Source organism: Carcharodon carcharias, chromosome 12 (genome assembly GCF_017639515.1).
Source record: "Carcharodon carcharias isolate sCarCar2 chromosome 12, sCarCar2.pri, whole genome shotgun sequence".
Classification (NCBI taxonomy): domain Eukaryota; kingdom Metazoa; phylum Chordata; class Chondrichthyes; order Lamniformes; family Lamnidae; genus Carcharodon; species Carcharodon carcharias.
This window is the reverse complement of record NC_054478.1, coordinates 138,123,946-138,136,361: the sequence shown is the minus strand read 5'-3', so window position 1 is coordinate 138,136,361 and position 12,416 is coordinate 138,123,946. Positions and strand designations below refer to the sequence as shown.

The 12,416-nt window shown below is 41.7% G+C and overlaps 1 protein-coding gene across 7 annotated transcripts in view; it reads right to left on the bottom strand.

Moving 5' to 3' along the window:
• Positions 1-12,416, bottom strand: part of agap1 (ArfGAP with GTPase domain, ankyrin repeat and PH domain 1) — a 689,020-nt gene that overhangs the window by 354,360 nt on the left and 322,244 nt on the right. For all 7 annotated transcript variants that reach the window (XM_041200794.1, XM_041200795.1, XM_041200790.1 and 4 more), the window contains exon 3: positions 4,683-4,770. In XM_041200794.1, the coding sequence (XP_041056728.1) occupies positions 4,683-4,770 (88 nt within the window). The remainder of the gene's footprint in view (positions 1-4,682; positions 4,771-12,416) is intronic.

Below are 12,416 nucleotides of genomic sequence, written 5' to 3'. Positions count from 1 at the left end.
AGTCAGGCTCCTTCAATAGAAAGTGAAAGCTAATCACATCAAACAGCTAATTAGAGTATTGGTTCTCCACTAAGTACCCTCCAGGTGCCACTTGCCATGATGTTACCATGGCAACTTTATTGTGGTTGCAGTGCGAGTCCATTAGCCAAAAAATACAGATGGTCATAGAGCAAGCATTATTTTTTCCGGCAATGGGTAAAAGAGTCAGGCATTTTGCACATTCCAAAAAAAAAGAAACAAATACAGATGCTATTTTGCCACTGAAATGGTTATTCTAACAGAAAACATGGGATTTACTATGTGAGATGTCTGATGGACAAACAGACTGAGATGTGTCAACACTACAAAGATGGGCACACTGAACAATCAGAACTCTACTGTACAATGCTGGAACCTCTTCCTTCCTGAAGAGAGGATCTGCTGCCACGATTATACAGAGCACAATTACCTGCATCCATGTCTGCAAAGAATGGAACAGCCAGTCATCAGTAACAGTATGACTGAAGGCACACATTTACTGCTCTGAAATTGCCTAGTGCATGCCAGTAAACCAAACACAACTGAACTTCTTTTTAACTTAATCCCCCAGATCATTTGTCCACGACCTATTTTGCACAAGCACACACACCTCTAAATGTCTTAACCTGAATACATCAGTTAAAAGCTCAAGGTTGCTTCCCGTTCAGTCATTTAGTTGGCAAACTGCAGTTCTTTTATTTCATCAGTATCAAGTGTTTTTTCTTAAAACAGGGCTCCTAGCATCAATCCTTTGGAGTGTGATACTGAATGCATTAAGCATGGTTTGAAAAGAGAGCTCAGATTCAGGGGTGGTTTTAGAGCTCCAAACACAGGAAATAAAAACAGTAAAGTGGATTTCAATCATGCAAACAGAGATGCATTTACAACAGGTTATTTGGGAATTAAAGCTGCAGCAGATATTTTTCAACTGTGTGCATAAGAATAGTTTGGGCTCTACAAGTGGTTACAGCTGGTTTAAAAAATGAGTGGCTAAACTATACAGAGGTGCCGAGCTCCACCCCTGGCCTATGTTGAGTTAGCTGATCTGAGCTGAGGTCAGGATGCTCCAACTGCCCGCAGTGCACTGAAGCAGGGAACAATTAGTCAAGATGCCCCAGCGGGATCATTTATCCAGAAGTAGGTTCTGAGGGGAGATTAGTGCCCCAAAGGCAATCAAACTCTACGGGAGGAGAGCAGGGAAGTACATTCGCCCAGTGGCATTATCTGGACTCACATTTGAGCACTGACCATTGGGGTGAGATACATAGAATTGTACCACAGCGAGCCATCAACATCTTTAGGAGGAACAAAAGGGTACGTGGAGAAAACTAGTAGAAAATGAGGGGAGCAAGGCGGAATCAATTTCCTTCCCCCTGTAGTATCACCAGGCAGGTTGACAAGCAGACTGCAGCCAGGCTTTTGTGAATGCCACAGTTTAAAGTGACACCAACAGGTAGGGATATGCAGTTTAGCAGCTGAATTGGAATACACTTCTCCTCACAAAGGTAATGTTGGAAATGGGTGAGCTATTATAATTCCTGCATTAAGATGGAGGTACTCCACTTATTGGTTGAACCAGTCGGCCCAATTTAATTCTACATGTCACAGTTTGACGTTACCTGTTCATTATCACATATTACTTAAATTATTAATGATTAGAGATAAAGTGAGAATGCAGGTCTGTAAATATCAGATTTTTCTTGTTTGAGCAGGACAATGCCTAACTGTCATGTTAAGTAGATTTCAATGGTCAGTGTTAACAGAATGACTGTCTGGGAAGCACAATGACCCTGCAGATAGTCTAATGGCTTTTGTTATTTTGGGTCGAGCCTTCAAAAACCAATAAGCTGCTCCAAGGTCATTTCAACAGAACAAAGCAACACATTCGTTCTGAAGAAGAGTCATACGGACTCGAAACGTTAATTCTGTCTTTCTCTCCACAGATGCTGCCAGATGTGCTGAGTTTTTCCAGCAATTTTTGTTTTTGTTTCAGATTTCCAGCATCCGCAGTATTTTGCTTTTATATTATGCATTTAGAAAGATGCACTTTGGTGAGAAAAAGCCATTTGAGAACAGCTGTGGCAGAGATTTAGTCCTTTTTGGCAGCACACACTAGCCAATAAAGAGCGGCAATTACACAATATGACAGTTTTGAAATTGATAGAGAACAGAAGAATAGCAGACATATTCAAATTGCACTGTGAATAAGGGGGAACAAAAAAGGATTTTACATTAAAACATAATAACAAATTATTTTTGTACAAGGAGTATCAATCTCAAAGATAGCCCAGTGCATTATTCTGGGTATAAAGACCAGACGTAAACCCCTCTGCAATTAAGAAGCTTTTAATAGTGAGGTGGGCAGCGGCGAGGGGGCCGGGGGGGGGGGTGGAGTTAAGGCAAAGATAAGGGCAAAAGAAGTAAAGTGCATCCTTAATTCTACTCCATTAATATTTTTCTTTTTTATCTTAAATTATAGATCTGTATGGGTACGTCCATTTTAAGGGACTGCATGCTCAGGGATGATGCACCAAGGACATAATGGACGATAGGCAGGACCACTTGAGAAAGAAATTTGAAACTCACTGCTGGAGATTTCAAAATGGACATGAATGTGACAGAGACACACGTCCAGCAGGGGTGGCTACATCAGTCAAGGCGAGTCCCACATCCATCACTGAACACTGGGCAGTGCTGTGGCTGTTTCTAGACTATTAATAAGCATGTTTATTTAAAATGAAGTTCAGTGCCTGTTAATTGTTTCCTCTAGTGGGCACCAATTGAGTGAAGTGTTTCTCTCCCCCACATTGTCTGTAACTCAATGGCCAACGTTATGTAGTTTCACAGGTGCTAGCTCAGTCAGACTGCCCTCACTCAATGGGTCAGTCTTCTCATGTCAGGCTAAGCAATGAGTATTGGTAGCTATTCCACTATAAGGAGCACCACAGCTAAGACTTTCACTTCAAGGCTATTCTCCAGTGGATAGTGATCTGGAGTGGGAACTTTGGCTCAGTTTCCCAGGGCATGGAGATCCACTGCAGCATCCAAGTGACAACCATTCCATAGGAGATTAGCTAACACAGTGTGGGTTAGAAGGTTGGGACTTGGAACGGTCTTTGCTCAGTCACACACTGTGGTGCATCTATTGACTGAATAATCAGGGAATGCACTTCCATAGAGTTTTTTTTAAATTTAGGAAACAATTAAAAACAGAGCAACTACACTATCATCAATTTAACAAATGTCACAAAGCATACTTTGGGCAGAGGGAACCCCATCATTTGCAGATTTGAAAAGAATTAAAGATAATTGTTTCAAAGCAACTTCAAGGAGTTGAGGGCACGACCACAAATTTCACTGCCTTCAAATTTCAAGTTTAGAATATTATGAATGACCACAGCTTCAAAAAAAGCATATAATTTCCCCCAAGATGTAAATTATAGATGTTGCCCAGGCATTTGCTACTTTTGGAGAAGATGCCTGTTTATGCACTGAATGTTTTAATTGACGTCCTAGATGAGGGGGATGACCACACTGCAATGTGACAGAGTTCACCTAACGTAGAGTCATAGGTTGCCTGTAGGAGTTGTACTTTTCACAGTGTAATTGGTGCAGAAAAAGCTAGCTTGTTTTCATATAGAACAGTCCAGTAAACCTGGCAGGTATATGTGGTCAAAAAATTACCTATTCACACTAGCTCTATGGCTCAAACACAAAGCAGCCTGTGAATTTAATACTTCTAACTCCAGCTCAGGAAGTTGCTAAGATGGCAGCCAGCCATTAATGGAGAAATGTGTCAATTCTTGGATGGGACAGAGATTGATGCTTGCTAAATATCTTCTGGTACTGTGTTTAAATGGCTACACTTCATGGGCAAGCTTAGCTGATGACATCCCACAAACTGCTGGACTTCGAAGATCATCACATGATGGCTCTTCCTGATGGTCCTTCACTTTCTAACAGGGACGGAGAGGAAATCCTTGCTTGACTTTCAGCTTCCTAACTCAGGGGATTTCAGCCAACCAAACGCGATCTGCACAAACAGGGGCCCAAAACAGCTAACTCCGCAATGGATGCTGCCTTTGCTCATCAGGGGAATATCTAGTCACCTTACTCATGTACTAAACGGAGTGGACCCTATTTATCATTGCATCTGTATATTAGATTATCAATAGTTTATCTGTATGGTTGTTATAATGCACTAAAGTCAGCATCTAGACTGAAGAGTAGAAAGATCTGAAAACTATCTTCAACTGAAGTGTTGGCTTGCTTACTATGCTTCCTACCATAGTGCCAGGTGACATCAGCAGTTGGGACAGTATAAGCCCCTTGTTTAATAGGTGAATGTCCATTTACTGAATCAGGCAGCAGGAAACATTCTGTGAATCACAACTGTTTTACTGTAAAACTATAGTTCAGTACAAATACCAGTTTCTACACTTTCCTTCTGGATCCTCTCCCTGTCCAGAAGCAAAAACCCCCTCACTGAGGAAAAACGCAGCTCTTCAGTACAGGCTTCAATGAGCATCACCCGCTCTCATTTCACTCTGAAGCTTGTCCTGGTTTACGCTTAAAGGGACCTACATTTCCAACACGGTCACCCTCTCCATCTCTCAGTGCTGTAACAGAAACAGGTTAATGAAGCGTAACTGCTCCTTGCTTACCTTCAGGTGACTCCTCCTGGACGTAGGTGCCTGTCAGATACCGATGGACCAAGGCTGACTTGCCACTGGCTAAATTACCGACAATTCCCTGAAAGACAAAGACGCAGCTTAAATGAGATGCCTTTCTAGCTCAGGGACAGCTGGGGAAGCATTAGGCTCAAGGTGCATCTCACCACTCTGAACATCATGCACAACATAAGGCACAGTCATTTTCATTCACAAGTTCCCATATGAACATACACACTTAAGTACTCTGGTTAATGATTTCACTATCAGGGCAGAGGCTGTAACCTCTAGCAATTGTGAAATAATACACCTCCAGAATCCAGCATGGGAAATCTCAGAACCCTGTTTAAAAATGGTTTTCTTGGCTCCCAGTGAAACAACAGTTGAATGCCTCAATGTAATTCTACATACAATCCCTTATCTAAATGATCAAGACGGGAGTAATCCAAAGAATAGAGCAATTGCCACAAAGCTTTAAATCAAACCCTTGAAATTCTGTGCGCAGTAAGTACTTAGGTCAGTATGCCGTGAGGCTGCCAAGGGTTTAGTGGTTACTTTAGTGTCCTCGCTGGTTCTTGCTTAAGCACCCTACTTTAAAAAAAAACTGCAGCCCAATTCAGTCAAGCCCTCACTTGATCATAAATGCCAAACAGAAGCAAAGATCTCTAGATTTTCCAGCGTTTCAAGACAGTGCAGCCTGTGAGCTGTAGGGTCCACTAACTGGCCAAGGCAAGTGGACTGAGCATGCCTGCTGAATGCAATTACTACTCAGTGCAAAATGCAAGTCTGGAAAGGGCTAGGGATCTTACAACACAGCTCAGTGGATAGTACTCTCACCTCTGAGTCAGAAAGTTGTGGGTTCAAATCCCACTCCAATAAAATATTAACAAAATTCAGGCTGACACCCCAGTGTAGCACTGAGGGAGTGCTGCACTGTTGGCGGTGCTGTCTTTTGGATGAGATGTTAAACCGAGGCCCTGCAGCCCCATGTTGACATTAAATGTCCCATGGTACTATTTCGAAGAACAGCCGGGAGTTATCCCCAGCCTCCTTGCCAATAGGGATCACAGCAAAACAGGACAGATTAGCTGGCCATTGTCTCATTGTTATTTGTGGGACCTGTGTTTGTTTTATATTCGTTCATGGGACGTGGGCATCGCTGGCTAGGCCAGCATTTATTGCCCATCCCTAATTGCCTTTGAGAGCTGAGTGGCTTGCTAGGCCATATAAGAGTCAATAAGATTTGGTCTGGAGTCACATGTAGGCCAGACCAGTTAAGGACAGCAGATTTCCCTCCCTGAAGGGTGAGCCAGATGGGTTTTTACGACAATTGTTTCATGGTCATTAGACCTTTAACTCCAGGTTTTTTTTTTACTGAATTCAAATTTCACCATCTGCCATGGTGGGACATGAGCCCAGGTCCCCAGAGCATTACCATGGGTATCTGGATTACTAGTCCAGTGAAAATACCACAGCACCACCACCTCCCCCAAATTGACTGACACATTTCTTACATTACAACAGTAATTGCACTCCAAAAGCACTTTGCTGAGGCTGTGAAAGGTTCACTGTAAACCAAGCTCTTTCATTTAAAGTATTTTTTAAGAGTTAATGTACCTCAGGCCTAGCACACTACTCTAACGCTATAAATAGCAGCTGAAAGTGTAAAGGGTGTACAGAATCCTATAGCTTCAATGCAATTCAGGACTCGGGTCCCAAGGGTGGCTGTCAAAGGCGAGGTCCACAATCAGCAAACTTAACAGAATTGCAGGTGGCTCTTTGAACACTGGCCTCTTAGCAACCTAGTAAGAATATAAAAGTGCCTTTAAAGTAATTCTACTGAATTTTAACGGTACAACTCCCACGCAACTGCAAGAGATTAAATGTCCCATACCCCTACCTAATTCTTTTGTCTCTTACTCTTTATATGTCTTGGGGCTCTACGCCATTCTACGACTAAAAGGGCAGGGAGTCAAGCTGCCTCGTATCCTCATCCTGTCATGTAACTGGCTACTGAGAGGTTTGTTCAAGAGACCTATCGATGTGAAAGATACAGCTACCCTACCCCTCTGCCCGCCGATCACTCTCCCATTGTGCTATTTAGAAAATACAGAATTCCACTGTAAATCCGAATGGAATCAATGTTTTCTAAAAAAAAATGCACACAGAACAAGAATTTCAACTGTAGGCTAGGTACAAAACATCATCACTCGTTTAAGCAACTTTCGGCCAACACACATTTAATCAGCAAGACTTTCCACACCGTTTTCCCATTCTAGTTGAATAGCACTGAACTGCACAATAGAAGTATTTACATATCAGCTGATGCAAGAGGGACTCTGTTCAGTGCCTGAGCCTTTCCAAGGCAGGAAACTGGCACAGAATCTGCCTGTTGTGTATGACAGGCTGCATTACTGAGGCAAGTGAGATGACGGGGTAAGAAGGTTGAATCATGGGCTGCTCCATCAGCCATGAAGTAGGAGTCATGGACTCATACCTTAAAACTTGGGCTTCCTTTCATTTTTGCTCACCATCTTAGTCCCCTCCTTTGCAAAGGCTGTCGAAGGGGTGTGATGCCCTTCTCGCTCTTTCTGAATTTTTGTCCCTCTATTCTGGCAGTCTCTTTTAATTGTCCTTTCCTTTCAAATTTAATTTACATGTCATTCCTCCTTTGCAGCATTACGCAACATGCATCTGTCCAAATTGGTGTGTGATGCAATGTACTTGAGTAAACTTCAGAAAATCAATCGTTTTTCCTTCATTTTTGCTGCAATTTCTTTTGTACAACAATTTTAACACCAAAAGCATGTGTTTTAAAGCTCTCATAGGTGTCTGGCAAGAAATTAAGATTCCTTTCTCTTCTTCAGTTAAATAGTTCTTTCCCTTAATTTTAACTGCTAGCTAAACATTTGAGCTGCATCACTAAATTTTTTATTTAAAACGAGGGTAGCAAGTAAGAAAGTGCGCTTATTGAAGATGAGTGTGGTTATTTCAGCTATTAGCACTCTCATGCAACTTATCAAGGCTGCAAAGTGCCCATTACAATCATTGCTAAATTGGTCAACCCAATCATCTGCTTTCCTGAGGGCAGATTTCATGAGGAGGAATAAAAGAAAAAGAAAGACTTGCATTTATTTGGTGCTTTTCACGACCACTGAATGTTCCAAAGTTCTTTACGGCCAATGAAGTATTTTTGAAGAGTCGTCCCTGTTGCAATGTAGGAAACGCAGCAGCCAATTTGCACACAGCAAGCTCCCACAAACAGCAATGTGGCAATGACCAAATAAATTGATTTTTCGTGATGTTGATTGAGGGATAGATATTGGCCAAGATGCTGGGATAACTTCCATGCTCTTCTTCGAAATAGTGCCATAGGATCTTTTACTTCTACCTGGGACCTCAGTTTAATGCCTCACCTGAAAGACAGCATCTCTGACAGTGCAACATTTCAGTGCTTTTTGTGCTCAAATCCCAGAGTGGGACTTAAAACTTTATTGAAATATTTATACAGCTCTTCCTGAAAAGAGTGGGACTTAAACCCGGATCCTTATGTCTCAGAATCAAGTGCGTTACCAACGAGTGACAGCTGGCGCCAAAAATGGAGTCAATTACAACCCCATAATGAATCATTAAATCAGTAGATATCTGTTCCAACACTTTGTAAACACTCCGCAGTCTTACCATCACTTGTATTGTCAGTGCCAGATTTCTTATGTACAACGTTTTAAAAGAAATGACATCCCTTCAATCCTTTTAGTCCCATGGGAGTCCGGATTAAATAAAAAGAATGCACAGAAGGTGCCAGCTGTATGAAGTGCTACAGATTACTGAGTCAAGGAGTTGTGCCAAGTACATCAGCATTATGGGCTCACCTGTTGATTTAGCCTCTGGTTAAACTGAGGCAGGTTTGACATAAGGGGGCTGAAATTTAGCAAGTCAATAATGCAGCAAGCTAAAATGCTGAATTTTGAAGGAGTGGGATTTCGGAATTGGCAATGTTGGAGCAGAACCTCCAATTACAATACAGTGCTGAAAAGAGTGAGCCAGGGCACATTTAGCAATTCAACTTCCTTTTTAAAATAGATTGAGCCCATGCTAAATAATGATCACAACATCGCTAGGTGCAAAGGATAATGGTACTGAACTGGAAAAAGGCCAAATCTCAATAAGATGAGAACAGCTCATGATCAAAATTAACTGATTAGAGTGTTTCAAACAGGGAAATACATAACAGACAGGTGTGAATCTGGGGCTTGAGAGGAAAAAGGAGTTGGTGATGGAGTTTGCAAGGACAGAAAGTAGGTTTGATGGGGGGGTGATGGAGGACAGCGTTGGAAAGAAGAGGAGAGGAAACCATTTCCAACTTCAGTTAGCGCAAACATCAGGGAAAACGTGCGAGCTCGTTAGAGTATTAAATAAACATTATTATGAGACGAGACATCTCATAATAAAGATCAATCAAGATTAAAACTACATAAATTTAATAGTGAGGCTGAACATAAAACTAGGATTAACAATAATAAAGAAAATTATGAGCATTAGGAAGCAATAGTTTGAAGGGCCAAAAAGGAATATGAAGCAAGGAAAGCAGCTAACATAAAGGGGGCAGTTAAAGTTGTGAAAGCACATTTAAAGTAAACAGCTGGTTGAAGAGAGAGTAGAGGAATGCTTAGGGATAAAAGGGGAATCTAATTGTGGAGGACGGAGGTATGGCGGTGACATTTACAAAGCTGTGGGCTGTGCCATTGAAAACTGCATCAGGTTATGTCAACGGGAAAGCCCATTTTACAAGTGTGATCATGTGCCTTCAGTACCAGTTATGTCTGAAGGTGGCAGTATAAACAGGCAATTCCATTTAATTCCATTTAAGATGTGTTATGGCAATTTTAGGTTGAAAGCAGATTATTTATACTGCCAGCTGATATTCAATTTCTGTGAGCATCCACACATAAGCCAAATACTGGGTCTGTAGTGTCAATTACTATTAGGAGCTTCTGTAACCAAGATGAATGAAATTTCCCTTCAACTTTCCAAAATCTGCAGGTCCAGCAGTGCATTCCTGCAAGTGAAAGCCATCCCATTCCATTCATTAAAGTACAACTTTCTCCTAAGATCAATCTTTGTGCCTGACTCTGGCGTGCACGACGGGTCCCTTTCCATAGATTTTAAGCTTCCGGTTAGGTATGCAAAGCTGGGGAGAAGGAAACCTCCACTTCTGGCTCGGAGGTAGCACTTGCGTCAGAAGGTTGTGGGTTCAAGCCCCAATCCAGAGACTTGAGCACAAAATCCAGATTGGCACTCCCAGTCTAGTACTGAGGGGCATTAAACTCCATTTGCCCTCTCAAGTAAAAGAAGCCACAGCAATATTTCAGAGATGAGGGGTGTTATTCCCTGTGTTCTGGGCCAACATTTACCCCTCAAACAACATGACTGATGCCAGAATCTGGTCTGATCATTATCACATTGTTGCTTGTGGGAGGTTGCTGCGTGCAAATTGGTTGTCACGCTTCCTACATTACAACAGCGACTACATTTGAAAAATACTTCATAGGCTGTAAAGCACTTTGGGATGTCCTTAGGTCATGAACGACACTTTATAAACACCAGTCTTTTTTTTCCTAATTTTCCTTCCTTTCCTGCCACCTCTATTTGGTCCCTCTCATACTAGCATGGCTGAGAATAGGAGCTAGCCAACTGATACAAAACCATACTCTATTACTCCATAGTACATGCTCATTAGAGTTCCAACATCTTCCGCCACCCTTAAGAAAGATTAAAACGCAGGCACATTTCTCAAGAGGATATACCCACTTCTCAGGCAGTAGTCTATTTTCCCAATCCAGTGTAAACAAAATGAAGCAAAAATTTAGCATGAAATCTGGGTCACATTTTCACACTGCGGATTGTACACCTACCAAGCAAGCCAAGGTTGTTACTTTTGCACCAACCTCAGCAATGTTTCTGGTACCTAGCTGCTCAATGTCCTGCAACTTTATGATATAATTCCAATTTAATGCACGCCAAAAACAAAAGCATTGCAGCTGGTGGAAGAAGGTCCATATTCCCCCAAGCTTCAAAATTAACTGTGCTTGTTTAGAGAAATTATTTCGTAATAAGTCAAATAGTTGCAGAATAGACTTATCAGATGGGCTAATGGCCACATACCAACACCACATGCTCATTGAAAGGAAGGCTCAAATTTATATAATGTCTTTCTCTGCCTCAGGACATCAAAAAAAACTTGCGCCCCATTAAGTACTTTGAAAGTGTGGTCACTGTTATAATGTAGGAAATGCAGCAGCCAACTTGTAAGCTCCCACACAAGCAATGTGATAATTACCGAATATCCTGTTTTTGTGATGTTGGTTGGAGGGTTAATATTGGCCAGGAGACTAATCATAACTCCCCTGCTCTTCAAAATAATGCCATGAAATCTTTTACATCCACCTGAAAGGGCAGATGGTGCCTCGGTTTAATGTCTTTTCTGAAAGGTGGTACCTCTGACAGCGCAGCATTCTAGTCTAGATTTTTGTGCTCACGTCTCTGGAGTGGGACTTGAAGCAGTTGCCTTCTGTCTCATAGGCAAGAGTTTGCCAACTGAACCAGGTCTGCCACTATGAATTACGTTGAGCTCTCTGAAAACGAACAATAGATAGGGGTGTTTTGCAAATGACTCCAGTAGCACTGCTTATGCATTACAGCTGGTTGCAATTGTTCCCCTTCACATTGTCAAACTTCTCCAAACATTTCAAACAATAAGTTTTTTTGATGTTGCAGATTCCTTTGCACTTAATGCTTATTTAACTGAGGCTTCATGACTTCTATCTGTATCTGAACTTTTCTTGAAACTAGAAATAAATGCTGCACTCCTCAAGTAACATTCCTCTTCTAAAATCAAATAGCAATCGAATGATACATGCAAGTAAACTTTCCATTTAACGTCATGATGATAGGAACGTGACCTGTGTAATGCAACTGCTTATGGTGTGTTGGAAGCAGAAGGTTGTTTTCCATGGTTAAATCTTCCTTTGTACAGATTATGGGAGAGCACTCATGATTTATTTCCAATGCTCTTTGATGAAGTGCCCCCTGGGGAGCTTGGTACTAAAACATTTTGTTATTTATATCAATTACCAATGTAAATTTTATAATAAATTTTATGCATGCCTTATTGTATGGTTAAAATTTTGGTTCAAATCCTTTGGGTTGTACAGGGAAGTGAAAGGCATGGAAACATATATAAGAAGCTCTCTGTGAAGTGGGTCTTTAGTTTGCTCCCTCTGAACTTGTTGACCGCAGCCAGCAATAGCAAGTGTGCCTCAGTGCCCCTGGGTTTGAGGAGGAAAAGCTGGCCAAGGTTGTTCTTGCTGACTGCCACGTGACCCCTACCAGAAGTGTGGATGTTGGTTGGTGAACTGAGTGAGAATCTCCCACAATTGCAAAGTTTATTATCAAGCATCACATGCGACTGAAGGACACACTGCTGTGGTACCAGTGCAGCAGCGCTGCACATGAAACAATATGCCATTAAGGAGTCAGTGTCTTCAAGACAGGAGAACAAGAGAAAAGTTGGAAACACCAAGCCATAGTGGTGCACTTCAATACCATGCTATACAGTGCATCATCACTGTGTTTGTTGACTTAAATCAGGTTTTGGTCCAGCAAAACATCAAATTTTATATTCTCAACCTTGCGATCAATCCTTCCATGGCATTCCTCCCACCCCCC